At 32.3% G+C, this 22,292-nt stretch overlaps 4 protein-coding genes across 6 annotated transcripts; all 4 read right to left on the bottom strand.

The window, feature by feature from the left end:
• Positions 1-509: 509 nt before the first annotated feature.
• LOC146909607 (F-box protein At2g26850-like) lies at positions 510-3,010 on the bottom strand. Its single transcript, XM_085722442.1, has 5 exons — positions 2,140-3,010; positions 1,683-1,747; positions 1,079-1,248; positions 896-970; positions 510-811 (listed from the first exon to the last, which is right to left on the bottom strand). Exons 1-5 carry the CDS (start codon positions 2,602-2,604, stop codon positions 615-617), a joined length of 972 nt encoding a protein of 323 aa, XP_085578568.1. The 5' UTR covers positions 2,605-3,010; the 3' UTR covers positions 510-614.
• Positions 3,011-10,752: 7,742 nt separating this feature from the next.
• LOC146909608 (F-box protein At2g26850-like) lies at positions 10,753-12,124 on the bottom strand. Its single transcript, XM_085722443.1, has 5 exons — positions 11,890-12,124; positions 11,687-11,760; positions 11,404-11,579; positions 11,219-11,293; positions 10,753-11,111 (listed from the first exon to the last, which is right to left on the bottom strand). Exons 1-5 carry the CDS (start codon positions 11,977-11,979, stop codon positions 10,921-10,923), a joined length of 606 nt encoding a protein of 201 aa, XP_085578569.1. The 5' UTR covers positions 11,980-12,124; the 3' UTR covers positions 10,753-10,920.
• Positions 12,125-13,585: 1,461 nt separating this feature from the next.
• On the bottom strand, positions 13,586-17,492 carry LOC146909609 (uncharacterized). 3 transcript variants are annotated; one of them, XM_085722438.1, is made up of 4 exons: positions 17,417-17,492; positions 15,575-16,884; positions 15,281-15,430; positions 13,586-14,040 (listed from the first exon to the last, which is right to left on the bottom strand). In XM_085722438.1, exons 2-4 carry the CDS (start codon positions 16,877-16,879, stop codon positions 13,678-13,680), a joined length of 1,818 nt encoding a protein of 605 aa, XP_085578564.1. In that variant the 5' UTR covers positions 16,880-16,884; positions 17,417-17,492; the 3' UTR covers positions 13,586-13,677. The 3 variants fall into 3 exon arrangements, with proteins under 3 accessions (XP_085578564.1, XP_085578565.1, XP_085578566.1); XM_085722439.1 differs by having other exon boundaries at positions 17,063-17,492; XM_085722440.1 differs by having other exon boundaries at positions 17,023-17,492.
• A 2,063-nt stretch (positions 17,493-19,555) lies between these two features.
• LOC146909610 (F-box protein At2g26850-like) lies at positions 19,556-22,068 on the bottom strand. The gene is made up of 5 exons (XM_085725938.1): positions 21,085-22,068; positions 20,860-20,939; positions 20,323-20,495; positions 19,965-20,039; positions 19,556-19,856 (listed from the first exon to the last, which is right to left on the bottom strand). Exons 1-5 carry the CDS (start codon positions 21,748-21,750, stop codon positions 19,669-19,671), a joined length of 1,182 nt encoding a protein of 393 aa, XP_085582064.1. The 5' UTR covers positions 21,751-22,068; the 3' UTR covers positions 19,556-19,668.
• Positions 22,069-22,292: the final 224 nt, after the last annotated feature.

The following is a 22,292-nucleotide window of genomic DNA, read 5'->3' on the forward strand; positions in this document are numbered from 1 at the left end:
AAAAATTTGGATTAAACTTATTTTTTTTTTTGATGTAAACTTATTTTTTTTGGATTAAACTTATTTTGAGAATTCAAATACAAAGAATCTCATCCCTAAATTGAGTTAGGGTCTTCTCCATTTAACAGACACTGTCACTTTCTCATCTCATGTTAGTTTTCAATACTATAATAGAGATAAACTACGTAATAGAGATAAACTACGTAACTTTTAGAAGAAGAATGAAATGTTGTTTTGTGAGAAAACTCAAAGTTAGACAACATTTTTATATTGATGGATCATAAATCCTATTTACCAACCCTAATTGACACATAGGCTGTACTTAATATTTTTTTAGGGAAACATAAGCTGTACTTAATGTTTGTTTCTTCTAAACACTAACGGGAATGACTAATATAACCAATAAAAAGTAAAGAGATCAAATCAACATATAAAATAGTTATGGAATCAAAGTAAAATCACAAAATAAATTAAGAAACCAAATTTGTAAGAGGGGTGCTAGAAACATCTACGTTTAAACACTCACTCTAAAATTCATTCATTTATTCGTGGAATCTATTTGAGTTTCACCCCTTTATACAATATTCATTTTCAAAGTGGAGGATTCATATTGATTACATCCAATACTGTGGAGGATCTTGCCTAGATAACAAGATGTTGTTCCACTTTTCAATCTCTTCCTCGTTAAGTTTTCTAATTCCACCAAACCAACAAATCCTTGAACCTTGTTCTTCGTACAAATTTCTGTTCAACATCGATCTTCTCCATCGACTCCCGAGGGCGTATAGGATGAGCTCCACTACTAATGTTTCTGTCAACAATTTTTATATTTTTTTAAACCAAAAAAATTTGTTTGAAGATTAACAAAGTTAAGCATTTATATGGTGAATCTTACCACTATATTGGCAATGACAATGATTCATATCTTCATCACATGACTCCAAATGACCAATTATAGCAAACCACCAATCTATATAGCTCATTCACAGAAAGATTAATTATATACAATTATAAAATTAAAAGGTACACCTTTATATTTGAATTATAAGATAAGATACATTAAAAATTTGTTAGTTACCATAAGGATATTCTTTGCGCCTTCTCTTCTGAATCTCAACATAATCTCCGGGTTTCAAATTATTGATATAATTAGGTTTATAATAGTCACATAAAAAAGTCTGAGGTGGTGGTATTCTCAACATATCCCACTCAACATCTCGTCTAATTTTCCAACCATTACTTGGACTCCTGTACAATAGAGATCACACACATATATATATATATATATATATATATATATATATATATATATATATATAATATAGAAGTACAACAATACGTAGTTATTGTATGTGTTATCAAAGCATAATTAGAGAATAAGCACATTAATTATTTACTAGACTTTTGACCCGTGCGTCGCACGGGTTTTCTCGACTATAATAGAGACCAATAAATAATCTTTAACCCGTAAGATCATTGATATGGTAGAAAATATTTTGTTCAACAAAAAAAATGGCAAGAGGATATGAATGAAATTGGTGTGCAATGCATTTTTTTAGATCGAATTTGTTAGGTTAAATAATTGCAGACCTAATAAAGCAAATGAGCGGGAAAAAATTAGGTTAATTTGTTGCAGACGTAATAAAATTAATAAATAAAGATAATGATTGAGTAAATTGTACCTTGCTTTGAAGGTGTCACTTCTTGAGTCATAGCTAATAAGGGCATCATAACAACTTAATGCTTTCTGCAAACAACGTTATGCATAAAAATTATTGTCAATTTTTTTTTTCCTTCTTCTAGACATCCGAAGTTAATAGTATTGTTAGTAATTGTTAGCATCGTGTTAAAAGTGGGAATCAAATGTCCTCACGAGCTTAACTCAGTTGGTAGGGACAATGCATAATATATGTAAAATTTGAAATTCGAACCCTGATCACCACAAAAAAAGTGAGAATCAAACCATCAATTTTCTTAGCATTTCTATTATTGACTCATCCATGTCATCCACCAGACCAAACCAACCTTATATCCCCTTACAAATTGTTAAACGTATAATGTTAATGCAATATGTATATTAGGACTCCTATATACCATAGCAAAATTAAATAATAGGTATTAAAATTTGATTGATCTTACCTTATAAACTTGAGCAGGAAACCAGAATTGACCAGTCTCAAGGGCGATAAACAAAGTCATTTTTGGACAATTTCTAAGCATACTAATCATGTCTCTAAAATTTTCCAAATAAGAATGAAGGCGTAAAGATGGCCAAACACCACTAAAAGTACCACATGATCCACTCTGATTTTGATGTAACAATAAAATTTCTTCATTAACCATTTTTGTTGTATGCCATTGCCACTCATGGTAAGCTATATCACCAAGCAACTTACCCCATCTTTGATTGACTTGTTTCTCCCATAAATAATCATTTTTGCTTCTATTCCTCAAACAAGAACACACTTGTGCTACCTTGCATAAATCTAATGGTGAAAGGTGCTCAAGAATGCAATCTAAAGTCCACCCAGGCAAATCCAAGAGAGAAACCTTACAATCCTCTTGTTTCTCTAATTTTTGTATCGAATTCTTCTCTTGTGTCATTATGGTTAATTGAAACCTTAAAAGAAATTAAATAGAGTTTGAAATAATCTTGCAGCTTTCACCACACAGCCAAAATTACTAGAGGGAAAAAAGGTAACTAGCTAGTAGCTACACAAAGAATGTTCCTATTAGTGAAAACAAATGTTTTTCAAAGCGCGCGCGCGCGCGCACACACACATATATATATATAAATGAAATTTGTTTGGATCCTTCATGATTAAGTAATAGACATTTTTTGTGTCTATTAAAATAAATATTCAACAAAAAATGAAATAAACAATTTTCAAAACCGGTGGAAAGGCATGGAAATGGGATCTACCTTGAACATACCGTTACGTTTGTTTGTTTCTTATTGTTTATTTAGTAAATAGTTGCTTAAGTTAAGAACAAGGAATGGTATGCCAACAATAAAGCTAAGGAAACTGAGCAACCCATCATATACGGCATTTGGAAAGCTGTTTTTTAATAGAAAGATAGGAAAAGAACATTTTTATTAACCAATTATTGATATACGGCTAGAAATAAAAGTTATTTCAAAAGTTATTTCAAAAGTGTAATCTTACCATATTAACAAACACCCTTTCATATACTCATCAAACTTTATAGGCTAAACTGCACTTTTCGCCCCCTAAGTTTTAAAATGTTGCGATTTTGGTCCCCTATTAAAAAAAAATAGCAAAAGTGACCCCTCATGTTTAGGGAAATATGCTCTTTTGACCCCCTAACATAAGGGAAATATGATCTTTTGACCCCTTATCTTCTCAAAAAGTTGCGATTATGGCCCCTGTTTTGGGACACGTGGCGTTTTCTTAGGAATTTTGGGGCGAAAGGGGCCAAAATTGCCATTTTATTTAATAGGGGGCCAAAATAGCAACATTTTGAAACTTAAGGGGCGAAAAGTGCCGTTTAGCCAACTTTATAACATCAGCCTCACAATTTCACAAATCACAATTAAGAGGTCTTAGCCCAAAAAAAGAGCATAATTATAGTTCAATTCTTACATAATTTATTATATGTTCTCTTAAAATAATCTCAATAATAAACTTCAGAGCTATATTGTTCCTTATAATTGTTTTTGTTCAGCCTCACTCTTCTCAACATCATCGTATTTTGAGGTAAGTTCATGAATTCCACCACCAATGTGTCTGTCAAACAATATAAATATCTATAAACATTGTACCATATTTTCACCTCCAAATTTATGAAGAAAAAAACAACAAAAATAAACATTTATATATTAAGTGAATCTCACCATTATATTGACAATGACAATGATTCACATCCTTGTCACATGATTCCATATGGTCAACTACAGCAAACGACCACCCTATATAACTCACCAAAATAAAACTATATCAATTGTCTAGAAGAAATAATAAATATGTGTTACTCATTGTAAATTTGTAGACAAAAACAATCAAGATAGAGTGATACAGATTTTGAAGGTAAATATTCATAATATAAATGAAAGGCTCATTGAAAGTTTATTACTTACCATAAGGTTGTGTTTTATTCATTCTTGTTTGTATCTCAATATAGTCTCCAGGTTTTAAATCATCGAGACATGTGAACTTTTTATAACCGATTGCAAATGTCTCAAGTGGTGGCATTCTCACTCTATTCCACATGATATTCCTTGAGTTAGTTTAAGCCACCCGGTCATTGGAGACCTGTAAAGTCAAAAACACGTTATTTACGTTAGTAAATCAGTTCCATATCTACTTTATTGAAGTAGTAGTATGTACGTCCTCCTGAGCTTAACTCAGTTGATATAGACACTGCATAATATATGCAAGGCCCGGGGTTTGAACCCGGCCACCACAAAAAAACAGAAGTAGTATAGTTTGTACCTTGCTCGAAAAGTATCTGCTCTAGAGAAAATCAGAGACCTATAGCTCTGGAATCAAAGTTACAAATGATCAAAACTAAAGGTAAAAGTAAGGGATAGAAATTATATAAACCCTAAAGTTGGGAAATTAAGAATTAATTAGTCTTACTGTATAAAGTTGAGCAGGAAACCAGAAACGGCCTGTCTCAAGACAGATAAACAAAGCCTTTTTTGAACAATTTTTAATCAAATTAATCACTGGCTGATAGCTTTCCAAGTATGAGAAATTTCCAAGAAACGGCCAGACGCTAAAAGTTCCACATGATCCACTCAGATTGAGTTGCAAGAATAAATTTCCTGCGTTTGTCATCTTTGTTTTATGATATTGCCACTCTTGGTGAGCAACGTCGCCAACAACCCTACTCCATTTCTGCTTGACAAATTTCTCCCATAAATAATCTTGTCTACTCCTTATTCTCAAAACAGTACATACTTGTGCTACCATGCATAAATCTCGTGGTGAGAGGCGCTCGAGAATGCAATCCAAAATCGCATTGGGCAAATCCAAGAGAGGGAGCTTTTTGTCTTCTTGATTTTCTAGTTTGGGTACTGAGTTCTTCTTATATGACATTGTGTTTTGTAGAATCTAAAGAATCCAAGAGGTTGAAAGGATTTCACTGCTTTCACATCACACAAAGTCAAAATAGGGAAAGAAAGAATCGTCATCTACACTTAGTGTTGTTTCTACATTGTTCTTCTTTAGACTGCATATGTTTTTCTTTATAATTAGATAAAGGCATGTATGTTTAATGCATGCCTTTCACCACAAGAATGAGGGAGAATAACAAAAATTTAAAGGAGATTTGAACAATTAATATTTACAATTTCTTAAACCATAAAATAACAAAGTATAATACGATTAAGACACAAATGCAAAATTGTAATCCACTTGGTTTGTTCTAGCAGTGTTGGCTTGTGACCTTAAAGTGTGCTCCTCTCAAGATCCCATGATCGATTTATGCCTGATGCCAATTTCAGTGGACCGACTTAGCTTCTTAAAAAAGTGATTAGGACACAAATTGGTCAGAGTGGACTATAATTTTTCTTAAAATTCCCGCTACCTTGCAAGGTTCTTTTAAGCAAAATTAGGAGTGCAAAGACATGAATATGAATTACTGATATCCAAACTACCTTTGCTACTTTTGATTGCACACTAGTTATATTCCGAATTTAATTCATATACACAGTTATAAAGATATTATATTTCAGCAGTTCAATGCTAATGCCACAATTCCCCATAATTTCTCTTATTACTTTGTGACTCTTATATCAAATGTAAAGTCCCTGTGGAGTCTAGAGGAGTTCCACCCTATTTCTATCCGGAGGTTCCTCTATAAGTTGGTGGAGAAGGTTTTCATGTAAAGGCTAACTTCTGTGATGGACAAAATCACTTCCACAAATCAGTCTATTTTCATCAAAGATTGTCAGCTTGTGGATGGGGTGGTGGTCAATGAAATTGTTCATCTGGCTAGGAAGTCGAAAGGCTCGTGATTTATAAAATGAATTTTGACAAGGCCTACGACTTTGTGAATTGGGACTTCGTGGACTACATGTTGAGGAGGTTCGGCTTTGACGCAAAATGTTGTGATTGGATGCGCACTTGCGTCTTCTTCGAAAAAAAATATTGGTCTTTGTTAACGGTAGCCCTACTCAAGAGATCAACATTCAAAGAGGTCTCAAACAACTTGATGCCCTTTCTCCATTCTTCTTTCTCTTGGTGGCAGAGGGGATGATTATGTCTATCAAGAAGGTGGACTATTTGATATATTTTTTTTTTTGAGGTTTCATATTGGTGACTCAGGCCTCTCTGTGTCTCACCTTTAGTAATGGTCATGGTTTAATAGGTTTCTTAGCCTAGGTGGTATAGTTGTTATGATCAATTTGGTCTTGAACTCAATCCTAATTATTTATCTCCCTTTTAAGAAGGCGCATGTTGGGGTGCAGGGCCATACTGTTAAGGGAGATTCCAAAGGGGGTAGTAAGATCCTAAAAGAGAGAGGGGTCACAGGTTGCGGAATCTCCATCTTGTTAATTTGACTTTTTTTTATAAGAGGTGTAATAAGATTGCTTCTAATAGTGAGACTTTTTGGAGAGATACTATTTGGGCTATGTACGATAGGGGATCCTTTCTTGGCTATCTAGGAGGGAGACCTTCGGGCTCCTCAACCTAGTGGGAAGATATTTCTCATCTAAGGTTTGCTATGTTTGTTCCTGGTGATAGGTTCTCCAAAGGCATGCCTAAGAAAGTGGGTAATGGTTATTCTACCTTATGTTAGCATGTTTTCTTGTTCTACCTAATGTCACCAATGCATTCCTCTACTACCCTATCATGTGTCATTTAGTTGTGTAATAGAAATCCGATTAATGACTAAGAGTACATTTTCCCAGAAAAGAAAAATTAGTTACGACTATAAACTTATCTACAAGTCAAAGAAAATTAAAGGCATGCATATGCTAACTAAATTAAAATATCACATTCGAGAGGACCCAATATTCTTGAATTTTTATAAAAAGCTCATATGTAGAAAAGTAGAGGAGGCATTCATACCTTTTTTTTTTTAATTAAAAAAACTTTGTTTCAACTCGAATCTTAATCTATCCTTATAACATGCAGTTGGGTTGATCTCCTATACATACAAAAATTGTCACAATTAATGTCAGTCAGCCTTAAAAGGAACAAGATAAGTGTTATGTGAAATCTAAAAGGAAAAAGAATCATTTATACCTATTGTATTTGATATCAAGAGGACATAACTCAACATTTTTTCAACAAATATAAATCTCAAAATCACTTTTATTTTACCGATAAAGGGAAGAAATTTCTCAGATCCCCAAATAGATCAAATGGAGGGAAACATAGAGACGATTTGAATGGTTTATTTATTTAGGGAAGACGATTTGAACGGTTGTCGATTTTGATATTAAAAAAAAAAAAAAAGAGTATGTGAGAGGTTGAGAGGAAGATAGAGGTTGAGATATGATAGTGAAATTAAGATTTGAAAAATTTGTTAAATTTTTGGATATCTTGGCGGCCACTGAGTTTTTTTCCTCAATCAACAACATAAGTTATAAGAGTATGCATAAAAAGAAGGGGGAAAGGAAATAGTCAAATTAGGGTTTCAAAGGGATACCTTAAAGCTCATATTTAACATACTTTTTTATCCCAACCTACAACCCGAATAGTCCAATAGCCTATTAACCTTAGGTTGGGCCGAATAGTCCAACCTACAACAAGTGTATTGACCAAACCCAAAAGGGTTAGGTTAATACAAAACCATATTATACACTATAGTCATTAACCTTATGCAAAACATGGATGGTGGAGCAAGCTTACCTAAAAGTGAGGTTAACCAATGTTTTATCTTAGTAATAATGTATACTAGAAATTAGAAAATGACAAAAAATGAAAAGTAAAAAAAAAAAAAAACTTCTACATCTACATCAGTTATCAACATTTATCTATCTATCTATCTACCTAAATTTATGAAAATGTTACTAGTAATAATATGAGTGACAGTGATTTTACACCAACTTTCCAAATCAATTGAACTCATTATCAACATTTTAGGCATTGTAATTAAGCTTTGCATAGAAAAATGGTTTCATAAAGAATCTTTTCAAAATAAATAGGTTTATCAAACTTTGTTTCTTTGTCATGTTATACATCTCTCTCCTTTTCTCTCTTGCTTTTCTTCCATCTTTCTCCACCAAATGTATTTCTTTTGCTCCCTCACTCCATTGCAGATGCTTCATTGGGTTCTACAAGGGAGTTATAATTTCTGAAGGGGGAGAAAAGATTCAAATAATGGGTTAAGTTGTGTGGTGGTCATCTTAGCTTCTACATTATCCAACAATAGTTGTGTATGTAGTATGTCTAAGATAGCAACCCTCACAATCTAATGGTCTATTGAATCTTTTCTTCCCACTTCAAAAGTTGTAACTTCCATCGAAAAAAATAACATCTAGTGAAATCAATATATTTCCTTGGCTAATTATTTACTGCACAAGAAGTTAGTACACTTCAAGAAATAGGAAATCAGGTACAATTTCTTATTTTGTTTAATATATTGCATTATTATTTTTCTCGTTTCGAAGTTATGTATTTTTGAAGTTGATTTTCTCATTCTATCTAATACTTTCAGGTTGCAAATATTGGATCAAGAACATCAATTTTTACCTAGTTAATCAAACTTTAGATATATAGTATCTTTTTTTTTTTTTTTTCGATAACAAAGTATCTTTGTTATTTAGTATTCAAATTAACTAAAACTTAAAAAGAAATAAAAAAATACCGGATGAGTGCTTCAATTTTAAGTTCTGTCCTAATCATATACTAATTATACCTAAAAAATAATTGAAAAGAAACTTGTCATATAATGTGTTTTAGTAAAAACATAAAACTAATTTTAATAATCAAAGTTTGTGGTCTTGTTCTCTTCTCCTTGTAATTTTTTTATAACTTGGTATCCGAACCAAATAATTTTCACCGTCCATTTGTGAGGGGTCAATTAAAGTACTGACTAATCCATCAAAATTGAGAGCAGAAGAGTCGTACTTGAGACCTTAAAAAGAACACACTCTAAATGGATTCTAAGTATAATATTTTTAAAAGATTAATCCGCTTATACCAAATATCTTTCAATTGAATTGGCAATAAAAAACATTTTGTAGTCTTTACGTGGAATATTTTTTCAATCAGTAAAATTGTAATAACTTACAAGACTAACTTGTTACAAACATCTAACTTAAAAGATCACATATGAATTTGACTTAAAATATAATACCCTTGAAGCATTCACGATGGAGAACTATATGTTTTTATACTTAAATGGATCTCACGTGTACACATAACTCTTATTATTAATTTTTTTTTTATGATAATACTTAATAAATATTTTATCCCTCCAATTCAATATCTCTACAAAATTATTAAATAAGTCTCATTTATAATTATATATCATTACATTTTAATGTTTTAATATTAAAAAAGTGTAGGACTTGTGAAGAGAGATAAAGCTTATTTGAGCTCCTATTCTCTAAAAGTACTTTTTTTTTGTTGGGAAATGTTAACCAGTGCCCCGGGGTACTGGTTAAGGACCTTAAATAGTAATTTTTTATAAAAGTTTGTGTAATCAATGCATTGGAAATTGAAAACTTTTAAATTTTAAAAGAATAATTACTTTATTTAGCATGCTTAAAGAATGCCCCAGGAGCACTTGTTAACAAAATCCTTTTTTATTTTCTCCTTAATGAGATAAGACTTATGAAACTAAGTCACACCAATTGTTAGCGGTCTTAATTACTATATAACCTTGTGAATAGCATTAAGTATAGTTGAGACCTATGCCTTAAGATTGAGTAAATAGCCCCACACAAAAAAAAAAAAAAAAAAACCAAAATTGTAAATTCTTGGAAATACCTCTCTCAAATTAGACAAAAGGCAAAAAAAAAATTTAAAATTGTTAAATGCTTATTGATTTTCCCCTCTGTTAGTCAACATGGTATGGTAGTTAACCGTCTATGTGACACTACCACATGATCTAAAAGATAATGGCATGTCATGTGGGTAATTGCTTTAACTTTTTCCATTTTTATGAAAAAAATATCTGAATTTTTTAATGGTAACATTGCACCTATAAGCAAATATCCCCTCAAATTTCACACTTATGTACAAAATGCCCCGATCAAACAAATTTGTCCTTTAGGAAGTCATTTGTGACAAACAGTTGTTTGACCAGGTTTTATTTGACAAGTGCATCTGTGCATGGACTACATCATTGCACTTTCATGCACCCTTCCAAGAGTTTATCGTCAAGTTGCTTCATTCATGGGTCTTTCATTGCTCACATCATATATAACTATCACTAATATGCTTGGTAAACATGAAAAGATCGAAGAAAATAACACTGTTGGAGGAGATGATGAGCAAGATATTTACTAGGTTATTTGTGCATCACTATAAGGACATTGACCCTAATGGATCTTGTCATACCCATCACTCTTTTTGCAGGATATATACTTGAAATATCGTGGGTGAACATTGAATGATAAAAATGCTGGAGTAAGAACAACTTCAATAATAGCACTGAAAAATCTCTGAGATGGATGATGACGTACCAACCCTCGCCACTACAAAGAGTATAACCATCCAATTTCAATCTCACCCACCTTGGTTAATTTATCCACAACCATCCCATAGTTGGATTGAATAAGATCATGTCAAATACTAGCATTTGACTATGTAGCACACATCCATAATATTTTAAATCAAGAAATAAAATTACAACATTACTATTAAACAAGTTACATTTGTCTCACATCATGCACAGTTCTGCTCAATTGTTTGAACATGTTTTTTCCCATCCTCCTTTGAAAGAAATTAATGTATTTAAGACCAAATTGAAATTGTAATAAATAGCATAGTCAACTCATTCAATAGGCGCAAACCTATTATTTCTAGTCAAAATGACTTTGTTCCACTTTTCAATCTCCTCCTCATCAAGTTTTCTGATTCCATTGAGAAAGTTGAATTCTCTATATGCTTCTCTATGTTTCATTGATTTACTCATTGAATACTCCACGTAGAAGTTGCATCTGGAAAACCCCATAATCAAAATGTCTGACAACAAAAATTGTAAATTTTCAATAGCCTTGCATTTCAAAGAAAACAAGAAAGGAACAAAAATGACATAAAAAATAGTTGGATATCTATTTATGAAACATTACCACTATCTATGCATGAGCAATGATTAACATCCTGGTCACATGACTCCAAATGGCAAACTACAGCATGCGCCCAATCTATATATAACTCATTCAAAAATAAATAAATAAATTAGCTATATGATTACCATTTTTTATACACAATGAAATTGGATAAGAGTATATATGATAAAGTGGATCTTTGTTACCAAAAATAGGGAATGTTCTTCTTCCTCTCTTTTGAATCTCGATATAATCTCCTGGTTTCAAATTATTCAGATGGTTATGCTCATAATAATCCACTAAATAAGTCTTTGGTGGTGGCATTCTCAACATATCCCAGGGAATATCTCTCTCAATCAATCGCCTTTTGCCATATGGAGTCCTATAAAATTGATAGCATTTGAAATACAATTACAACAAAAGTATATTGTGGCATGTTGATTAAATTTATGTTTCATATTAAATTTATTATAAGGGAGTGAATTGTACCTTGATTGAAAGGTGTTTGTTTTAGAATCATAACTAACAATGGCATCATAACAGTATAATGTTAACAGTGTAGCCTGCATGAAAAGTTCTATATGATTAAACTGATTTTAAATCAAAGAATAAAAGAAGTATAGACACAAAAAATACTTAGACTATAGTATATAACAATAAAATTACATAATAGTAGTTATTGTTGATCATACCTTATAAACTTGAGCAGGAAACCAGAAGCGGCCGGTCTCAAGAAAAATATATAGAGCCATTTTTAAATGATTTTTAATCAAATCAGTCATGGATCTATTGCTTCTCAAATAAGAATGAACACGTTCAAATGAAGAACCACCACTAATAGTACCTAATGATCCACTCAAATTCTGATCCACTAATAGTTCCTTATATTTTGTTGTATGATACTCCCATTCATGGTAAGCATCATTACCTAGCAACCTGCTCCATTTTCGTTCCACATGTTTCTCCCACAGATGATCCTTTCTACTAATATTCCTCAAACGAGTACACACTTGTGCTACCCTAAACAAATCTTGTGGTGAAAGACACTTGAGGATGCAATCCACAAGTTCATCAGGTAAATCTAAAAGAGAAACTTTGCAATCCCCTTGATTCTTCAATGTTGGTACTACTGAGTGGTTTGCCAATGAATTTATGATTTGTGAAAAAACCTAACACACAACAAAGAGTTTTGTATCAATATAAATAATTTTTATGATCGATCATATGATTATACAAACATGAAAGCAGATTATTTAATCTGATTGTTACAACAACATATACATGATAACCCTTTCAAATTATCGATTATTTAAGCTGATTGTTACAACAACATATACAAGTATATGATTGATCATATGATCATACAAACATGAAAGTGTGAACCAACAACAGATTAAATAATGAAAATAAATAAATCAAAATAAGAACTAAACAAGAAATCAATTAGTAATAGCTAAGAAGGAAAGAAGAAGAATCAGGAAAAAAGGGAATTTCACGTTACCGTTGTAGGGATGGAGATGACGTGGATGAGCGACGGCGTGGAGAGTAGAGGGCGGCGACGGCGACGGCATGGAGGGTGGAGGATGGTGGTCAGGGTTTGGACTTTTCAACTTCTCTTCTCTATGTGGCTGAAAGCCAAGCAAAGGGAGTCATGAAGGGAGTTTCTTTCTACCCCTTTCTGAATTATCTGACCTTTCTAATTCTAATTTCTTTATTTTTTATTTTTTAACGACGAAGGCCAAAACCACATCGCTTTGCTTAAAAATAATTAAAATAAAATGAACTGATCCAACCCAAAACTCGGCCGAGTCACCAGTTTTGACTGGTTCTAGGCAAGCGGATTACACAACTGATACAATGGCCTGCTCGAACTGGCCTACCCACTGGTTCCCGATTCAACCGTCTGAGTCAAGCCGAATTTTAAAACTATGCTCAAATTTCCTTATTGCTTGCACCACCTTCGTGCATTATCATCTCACTACAAGACTGTATGCAAAGCAACTTGTGCATGCTAAATGCAACCTTAAGAAAACTTGTAAACGGAGGTGTAAATCTACAAAAACGCTTGTAGACATAAGAGCATTCTAACGTTGTGTCTGCTCCAAGTTAGTGTAGCAAGCCACGCTTTTAAAACATATCTTAGAAAAGGGATATAAAATCACTATTTTGGTATTTAACATCCTAAAGACGGCCAAATAAATTGTGTCCCAAGCCGAAATATCACAAGTACCACCTCGTCCCAGACCATCACAAGGAAAACTATAACCAAAATCCATATTTTATCCGATATTAGCTTGGAACCGCGTATCTTTCAATGACGAGAGAATATATAGCCCTACAATAACTACATGTCTAATACTACAACGAATAAAAATAAAAACGCCCAAATGGATAGTTAATATTGTAATTCATAAATAAAGTAAATTATACAAAGTTTTTATAAATGGATTTATTACCAAAAACAAATAGATAAAATAACACTACAAAATTATAAGTTGGCATTGTTCATTTACTTCATCTTTAAGCATCTCATAAATAACATTCTCTCCAAACCAACAACAACCACCATGACCACAGAAAAGAGTGTCTTTACGACGATCATTTGCGTCTCTGGTCCATCTACCAGCTCCAATATACGCTTTGTCGTCACGAGAACTGAAAGTCATTTTTCTAAGTGAATTTGCACTCCTCAATAAGTGACTAGCTAACTCAATAACATCTATAGAGCCTACACAACCACAAAATTCCACATATTTCAAATCGTTATGAGAAAACCCCGTATATTCTCTTTTTTGCCTCTTAAATCCAACCGTACGTGAATGTTCCAGATGTTGATTTCTAATCTGAAAATTGAAAAATAACGATCATAATATTACATATATGAAAATTTTACAATTTCATTAGGCATTATATAACAATGTTACAATCTTGCTATATTTGTGACTTTCAAATGTAACAAACTCAACAAACCATTTTTATCGTTTTCAACGACAACAATAATATAACAAATGTAACCGAAATTCTTATCTTTTTTAATTACAACAACAATATAACATTATTATAGAAATATTTGTTTAAGGGTATAACTGGAATAACAAAAAAGTCAGTCCAAAATCCCTTATTTTCTTTATATATAGTATAGATTAATTTAATAAATTGTAAATATTTAAATATTAAACTAACTTTATTATGAATTCAGAATGTCCTTTCATTTTACATTTAACAAAACACTTCAATCAGTTATGAGTCATCAACCACCGGTTTTTAGCTATAAGCTACTAGTCGTCAGCCATCATAAATTAACCGTTAGCTTATCAGTTATCCACTATTTTTACCATCAGAGTCTTAATTTATTTTTTTCAAAAGAATAATTGTGTTGAAATTAATCATACAGATTTCAATAAGTTGTAATATATTCCCACCTATGTTACACAATACACATTCAAGACTTATACAATTCAAATACACATTCAAGACTTGTACAATTCACTTTATAATTCAAAAAGTGAAAGTACAAATCTATTTTACTTCTTTGCAATGAACGATACAGGAGTTACTAATTGAGTTAAATTTTATATTTCTATTTTAGTATACACAAAAAAAAAAAAAAAATGGTCAAGTAGCCTAATGACTAGATTATGCTTACCAAGAAATTACAATACATTGTCTCAAACTGAATTATGCTTACTGAGATATACACTTACTGAAATATACACGTATAAATTTAACAATTAATTTAAGAAAGTAAATAAAAAGATTACAATAATCATTTATTAAGTTATCAATCAAGATCATTATAAATCATTTGATGTGAATCTATCTGCAAAATTGTCTATTATTTTCTAATATAAAATTAGTTTTTAGTTTAAAAATTTCTTTTTTTTTTTTTTTTTTGAGGGAAAGTTTAAAAATTTCTTCATACATGCAAAATTGCAGAAAATATAAAATAAGCTTCTAATTTATAAATTTCTTGATACATGCAGACAAACACATTGTAACTATTAAATTAAGAAAATAAACTTCTAGTTCCATTCATGTTAAAAAAAAATGAACAACCAAAAAAATAGAGTTTGAATAACTTACTGTTAGAGAAAGTTTTTGGAGATGCTGAGAAGCCATTGCAATATCTAAAATCCAAAAATAGTCCTTACTAGGATCATACCCTCCCTCAATAAGTAACTCCAATTGTCTAAGATTTTGAAATCGAACCAAGACCTTTGTTAATTCCTCTATCTGTGTACAATAGTAATATTTAAAGTGAATTAAAAGCAACTACTGATCAAATTAATTAAAAGAAACATAGGCAGTGCTGCAATGCACTATTCCGAGATTGGCAACCTATATACAAACAATAAACATGGGTTTTGGGTGACTCACCTGTGAAGTGAGTATGATCATAGCTAAATTCTCAATATGTGATAATCTTGCAATCGGATCAAGGAGGTGTGGTGTTTTCCTTCCCGGAGCTGCATTCCAGAAAACCTTCAATAACTTAGGAGCCGTAATAGAAATTATCCTCGGGATGTGAGCACTATATTCAAAGGATGAGAGATTGAATGCATCAATAGCTATCTCAGAAGGAGAGTGATCCGCCCAACCACAGTCAATTATTTTCAAATGACGCAACTTTGGACTGGTAATTTCTATTGAACTCATGTGCGGGCAGTTCTTAAAGGTGACGTCTTCAAGTTGGAGCCATTCGGAAAACAAATAAGGCAAGATGTACGTGGATAGATTTTCATCTAGTCCATCCAATACAATTGTTGTTACGTTTTTCAATCCAGAAAACTCAACAGGTTTAAAAAATTCACGACCTCTAAAGCTAAACTTGGATAACATATGAGCTTGAATGTTGATTGGGTGTACTAGATAATCATCATTATAAGAATATTCGAAGGATGAGAGATTTGATGCAATGATAGTTAGACAATGTGGAAGGTAAACCTTACAGTTAACAATGTTCAAACGAAGCAATGTTGAACTGTTTATTATAAGGTCAGAAGAGAATTGACAATCATCAAAGGTCAAGTCTACAAGATGGTTGCAATTGGAGCACAGACTCTGAAGCAGTTTCGGTGTCACATAAATTAGATGCAACACAAGAGTTCTCAAATTATTGAATCCAAGAAGTTTTGCAATGCTGCAGTTTTGTAGGTGCAGATACGTGAGAGAATCATTGCCAGATAAGAGAGTAGGGGGAAATATGTATGGGGGAAATATGTATGGCAAAACAGAATCAGATGACAAGAGAAGTTCAATTCGTTTGACACCCTTAGCAATTCCTTTGGAGATCAATCTATTAATGGCCTTATTAATGGCATCTCCGTGTTGAGATTTTACTAATGGAAATTTGACTCGGATTGAACGGATGATGGGACCTTTATAATGGAGCATAAATTGATCCAATCTGGTGGCAAATTCAGATTGAAAGTGAAACCTTTGAAAAAGTGGAAGGCTTTTTGGTAAGTCTTGAATTGTGTTATAGTCAAACATGGTATGGAGATCAAAGTTGAGGTCCATCCTTGATCCCCATTCATGAATCCATCGTTTGGACAATGCACTAGTTTTCACCAAATCCTTCAAAGCTAACTTGGAAAAGATATAAGATATAATACAATCAGGCAACTCACTCTCGAGCTTCGTTGCAGGCAACTCACTCTTAAGCTTTTTACACCTCTTCATTGCCACTGCAAGCAATAACGAACACAGTTATTAAAATATATAATATATAGTAAATACTCCCCGGTTCTTATTATAAAAAACTATAACTTAAAAAATCAATTGTTTCTTGTAATAAGAGCCGGAGAGTACAAGAGAGGGGCAACCTCAAGAGCACAAAAACCAACTCCCCAGCAAGAGACAGACCAAAGAGAGGGACAACATCATATGGGCGGCCGAGGGCCAGAAGCCCCAACAGATCTACTGGTACCAGCACATGACGGGATGGGCCTCCCACTCATAAAAGGAGCAGAAGGCAGAATTTCTTCCGATTCAAAAAAAAAAAAATTAATCGAATCCAGACGACACTTATAAACCCGCACTGAATTACCCAACCACATCATAAATCCCTAATTACAAATCGAAATCAAACCCTAAATTTAAAAAAAAAATAAACGAAAATCTCATGAATAATGCTACAACATAATTCCTTAATTAAGTATCGGTTGGAGAGTAGAAGAGAGATAGAGATACTTGATAAAGAAAAGCAGCTTATCGTACCTGTTTCTGTTTGTAATGATGATGAACGACGGCTTGGCTTGGCTTGGTTTGGATGAAAATACAATACTGTGACTGTGATGATATGGGGAGTTATAGATTTATTTATAGTCGCCAGAATTTCTTGTCATGTTTATTTATTCTAACTGGGCTTCCTTTTGTGTTTGCTTTTCACCACGCCTTTTGTGATTTATAGCTCTCCTAGCTAGGTTTATGACTAAACAATAATTATTTTCAACATAAACTATTCCAATAACTAATATAAACTCAATAAGTAAAGTCATAAAAAAATTACCTTACATGGAAATTGAAGGGAAATGAACAATCCAAATGCATAAACCTCTATGTGATTGAGTCGGTACTTGTGATGTGAATGCAATGTGAAAAAAAATTGTCGCAATTTCCACTCCAAAATCCATTTTTGTATTTTCGGAAGAAAAGAAATTGTTGTCATAAAAAGGAAATGTTTTAAGGGAAAATATGTTGAAGTAAATTTTTTTTTGATGAATATTTTAATAATAACAAACCTTGTGGACTGAATGATAAGTTTTATGAACAGTGATCTACTGATGGTTGCCCTTGAGTTTTTGTTAAAAGAACATGGATCACATAAGTGGATAAACTAGAAGCTATTCACATCATTAAGTGCATTATATCTACTCAATAAATGAAAGAATGAATATATCATGAGTTGAAACAACAATAATCTCCATGAAGATTCATAGCTCAAGAATCATGATGGAAGAACTTGCATCACAAGCTACAGAAGAATGTGCTTGAAGTTATGTGGCAAAAGTCACATTGAGTTTTGTATTTTATGATTTGAAGATCCACCATGGGAAAACAAGATAAAAGGAAATATGCATAGAAGTTATGAAGATTCTCAGAACCTACTCAAAGTGTCACACTTCCAAAGCTTCTAAAGATAAGAAGTTCAGAATGTTCGTATGAACAGACTTCAGAATATTCATGAACATGAACCAGAACATTTCCAAAAATAATCAAGGATTACTTCATGGATCAACAAGAATATTTAAAGTCATCTGTTACAAGCAATGATGAACTAAATGCAAAGAAAGAATATTCTTTTAGACTTCAAAGAAAGAATCATCTTGATTGTCAAAACAAATAAATGACAACCTTCATAAGGTTCAAAATGTTGAACATCAGAATGTTCAATATAGAGAACAACTGTCAAAAAGGCAGGAACCTAGAAGAAACATTCTGAAGTTCATATGAAGAACCCAGAAAACATTATGAAGTTCATATGTATGAATCCATAAAGAGTTCAGAAGGTCGTATCAAATTTATCTATTCGTGAATCAAGTGGAATCATTTTTAAAGATTGATTATTGTATGTTCAATAAGAGACAAATTTTGAGGCACATTATTGGCACAATGATTAGCGTTCATAGTTAACAAAAACTTGAAACTCAGGTTCTCTATAGCCTATAGGTGGTCTAGTCTAATCTCAACTGTTTAATTATATCTAACAACGACCATGAGTATTATTCTCCCATTCATTGGGATTTATATTCAACAATGGAGATTTGACTAGATCGAGTTCTAGCATTCAAATTGGTCATCTTAGGTCCATAGTCATATTTCAGTGTTTCAAGATTTGGACCATCTCATATTATATATAATTCAACATAAGGAATTTATTTTGGTGACCTTAGTATTAAAATTCACTTTCATTTGTGTGAGATTCAATCAATTTTAATAGTGAGATCTTTAACATAATCTCTTATGTTAAATTCTAATATAAGAGGATGCAAATTCATATTTTCATGCATTGTTTTTTTTCTGGTGAAGTTTTCAAAGCATTGTTTTGTTTGTTCAGCCTAACAAGACAGTAATATCTTGGCCCTATATATTAGATTAAAAGGTGATGATGATTTTAATTTATAAGCACAAGTGTGAACTGAATAGCCAATTTCCCTCACCACTTAGAATTGTCTTGTATGCAAATTAACAAGAAACTTTTTCTCTAAAAGAAATCTTGCATAAGAAAAAACTAGCAAAAGCTAGTAGACAAAAAGAAAATACAGTAACATATACCCTATTGCTTATACAATGGTACACTTTACATAAAAACTGAAAAATTCATCCAAATGTAAATTTTTCAATTTAGACCTATAGTTAGGAATGAGTGACATCATTCTTTGACAAAAACTATTCCTTCATGCCTTTACATTCACATTTTTGGAATGTAGACAAGTTTATTTACAAAGTTCTAAAGTTATTTAATCATGCTATTCAACATTTTTTGTTGGCCAAAGTTTCTTCCACTTTGTAATCTCCTCCTTGCTATGCAACTTTCTGATTCCCCCATAAAAACCTTCTATTTCATTTCCTTGTTCTCTATGATTTTTTCTGTTTATCATTGTTTGTCTCCATCTTGAGCCAGCTGTGTATTGTGTGAACTCCAAAATCACTGGATCTGTCACCAACATTATTGATTTAATCATCATAGATACAATAAAGTGACAACATAATTTAAGGGGCGAAAAACAAAATAATTAAAATGTATGCTAGTGGATATTCTTACCTTTATTGTGACATTGGCAATGGTTCCCATCACCTTGACATGTTTCCAAATGACCAATGACACTATACCACCAACCTATAACAAAACATTTTTAAAAATTAGTGCATGATGATAATCAAGCATATCATGACAAAATTGATATTAATATTTGTTCTTGACAAAAAGTTTAAGAATGAGTTATATAATATATATATCAGTCCAATCTATCACAAACATTGATAATAGTTAATATTCTAGGTCTGTCAAGACCGACCTTTATTTATCTACTGACATAAGCATTTATGCGACTATTTAGAAGAGGTTACATGTAGCAATCATGAGTTTTTAGATATTGCACAACAACTAGGATGAGACATACCATAAGGGAACTCCTTGTTTCTTCTCCACTGAATTTCAACATGATCTCCAGGCCTTAAGTCATCTAAGCAGTCAGAGATATGAAGAACATGTGAAGAAGAGTCAATAGGTGGCACTCTTAGCCTTTCCCATTTTATGTTTTCCTCAGTTGTCCATCTCCCATGAGGTGAGTACCTGTCAGAAAAAACATGAATGAACTTCATGTTTAGAGTTTGAAAAAAAAAAAATTCCTATAAAATGTTAAACTATTGAAAGTTTAGTTATAAACTATGTAGCACGACACTTCAGACCAAAATCATTCTGGTGTCTGACACTGGCACATGACACTAACACATGTGGTTATATTCAATTATTTTCATTTTCTTAAATTATTATTAGTGTCTACGTGTTAGTTTCGGTGTCGTGTCTGGTATCCTTTAGTATTTCATAGGTTATTATAACTTCAGAATTAAACCAAAAGTACAATAGGACAGGTAAAAAGACAAGTTGTTTGGCACCTAAACTCAACAATATTGAATGAGTCAACTTTTGCACATACCTTGCTTGAAAGGCATCTGTTCTAGAGTCATAGCAAAGTTCAGCATCATAACATGAGAGCATGAATCCAGCATGACCATTCTGAAAATGTACTTAAAATGTCAAACAATTATACTTAACAAAATCCCTTAATTACAAGACAAAATATTAATTAATACTAATTTTTAAATCAGGGATCAATTATGAAAATAATTACTACCAAAATCTGCATGCAACCAGTATTTACCTCACGGTTATAAACTTGGGCAGGGAACCAAAAATTTCCATTCTCAAGAGAAAGATAAAGAGCAGCAATTGAGTCATCTGGCCTTGACTTTATGTGTTTTTCTGATTTTGATTTAATCCAAAAGAAAGGAAGAAAACCATGAAGGAAAGCAAGTATTGTTTTCTGATTTTTGTGTTGATTTGAATTCTTCTCTATGCTTTTGGAAGCTACATAACATTTCCATTGTCTATAAGCAGAATCACCTAAAACTTTGCCCCATTTCATCTTCATATGTTTCTCCCATAAATAATCACTTCTACATCTTTCCCTAAGAGATTTGCACACTTGTGCCACATTGCGTAATTCACTAGGTGAAAGTTTTTCAAGAATACAATCCAATGGTAAATCATGCAAATCCAAGAGAGAAGCTTTCTCTTCATCTTTTTCTCCATGCTCAAATTTTGATGCCAAACTCTTGTTTTGTAATTGCATGTCAAGAGAAAATTGAGAAAAACTAAAAGCCAGAAAACTAGTTCTTGTTTTGAGCCTAGAAGCTAGGAAACTTAAAAGCTTTCCACAAAAACCATTTGACACAAGTTTTGTCCCATTTGATGAGAGTGGTTTATTTATAAAGGATTTTGAAAGGATCATAACAAAGGAGACAAAAGATATAAGGATGTAAAACATTGTGATTGGAGAGGATTATATATCAAAAGGGTGTTATTTGATATTAGGAAAAAATAGAAGAAAAGATGAAAACAAGATCCACCAATGGAAGATGAGACTAGTGGTTTGGCAAAACCAATGGTTTTTGTCTTGAGAAGGACTTATGTAGACTACACAACCGACAAGCTTACAAAACAAACATCATCAAAGTATGATCCTTAAAAAAAGTTTTAAGCATCAGCATATAGTGATTTAACACAAAACAACCAAGAGAAGAAATGTGTGTATGGTTAGTGGAAGGCAGCTGTTGTGTGGTTGATGATGGAAGGATATTAGAATGAGAAGGGAGGAGGATGCAAAGCATTATATATTTGGTTGGATTTTTATATTGATTATGACATCTAAAAGAGACATGGTAGATAAAAATTTAAAAACAAATAAAATCATTTGTTTAATTTTGGAGATTGCCACATGTTCCCTCAATTGGACAAGATGATATGGGCAGAGATTTTGTAATTTCAATCAGAGTTCAAACCTTATTGGAAAATAGTTGAAAAGTATTC

The sequence above is a fragment of the Medicago sativa genome, chromosome 7 (genome assembly GCF_051527215.1).
Source record: "Medicago sativa cultivar Bolivia chromosome 7, Bolivia_mono, whole genome shotgun sequence".
Lineage (NCBI taxonomy): Eukaryota > Viridiplantae > Streptophyta > Magnoliopsida > Fabales > Fabaceae > Medicago > Medicago sativa.

What these genes read in the sequence shown, in the direction of transcription:
- LOC146909608 (XM_085722443.1), bottom strand. Translation starts at nt 11,979, where the DNA reads ATGACTGATTTGATTAAAAATCATTTAAAAATGGCTCTATATATTTTT. An exon ending in TTCCTGCTCAAGTTTATAAG is followed by an intron (nt 11,761 to 11,889) that starts GTATGATCAACA and finishes CTTTTCATGCAG; the next exon opens with GCTACACTGTTAACATTATA. An exon ending in ACAAACACCTTTCAATCAAG is followed by an intron (nt 11,580 to 11,686) that starts GTACAATTCACT and finishes TCAATTTTATAG; the next exon opens with GACTCCATATGGCAAAAGGC.
- LOC146909609 (XM_085722438.1), bottom strand. Translation starts at nt 16,879, where the DNA reads ATGAAGAGGTGTAAAAAGCTTAAGAGTGAGTTGCCTGCAACGAAGCTC. An exon ending in TGATCATACTCACTTCACAG is followed by an intron (nt 15,431 to 15,574) that starts GTGAGTCACCCA and finishes TATTGTACACAG; the next exon opens with ATAGAGGAATTAACAAAGGT. An exon ending in TCCAAAAACTTTCTCTAACA is followed by an intron (nt 14,041 to 15,280) that starts GTAAGTTATTCA and finishes TTCAATTTTCAG; the next exon opens with ATTAGAAATCAACATCTGGA.
- LOC146909610 (XM_085725938.1), bottom strand. Translation starts at nt 21,750, where the DNA reads ATGTTTTACATCCTTATATCTTTTGTCTCCTTTGTTATGATCCTTTCA. An exon ending in ACAGATGCCTTTCAAGCAAG is followed by an intron (nt 20,496 to 20,859) that starts GTATGTGCAAAA and finishes TTTTTCTGACAG; the next exon opens with GTACTCACCTCATGGGAGAT. An exon ending in TTGCCAATGTCACAATAAAG is followed by an intron (nt 19,857 to 19,964) that starts GTAAGAATATCC and finishes TGTTGGTGACAG; the next exon opens with ATCCAGTGATTTTGGAGTTC.
- LOC146909607 (XM_085722442.1), bottom strand. Translation starts at nt 2,604, where the DNA reads ATGACACAAGAGAAGAATTCGATACAAAAATTAGAGAAACAAGAGGAT. An exon ending in AGTGACACCTTCAAAGCAAG is followed by an intron (nt 1,249 to 1,682) that starts GTACAATTTACT and finishes TCTATTGTACAG; the next exon opens with GAGTCCAAGTAATGGTTGGA. An exon ending in GCGCAAAGAATATCCTTATG is followed by an intron (nt 971 to 1,078) that starts GTAACTAACAAA and finishes TGAGCTATATAG; the next exon opens with ATTGGTGGTTTGCTATAATT.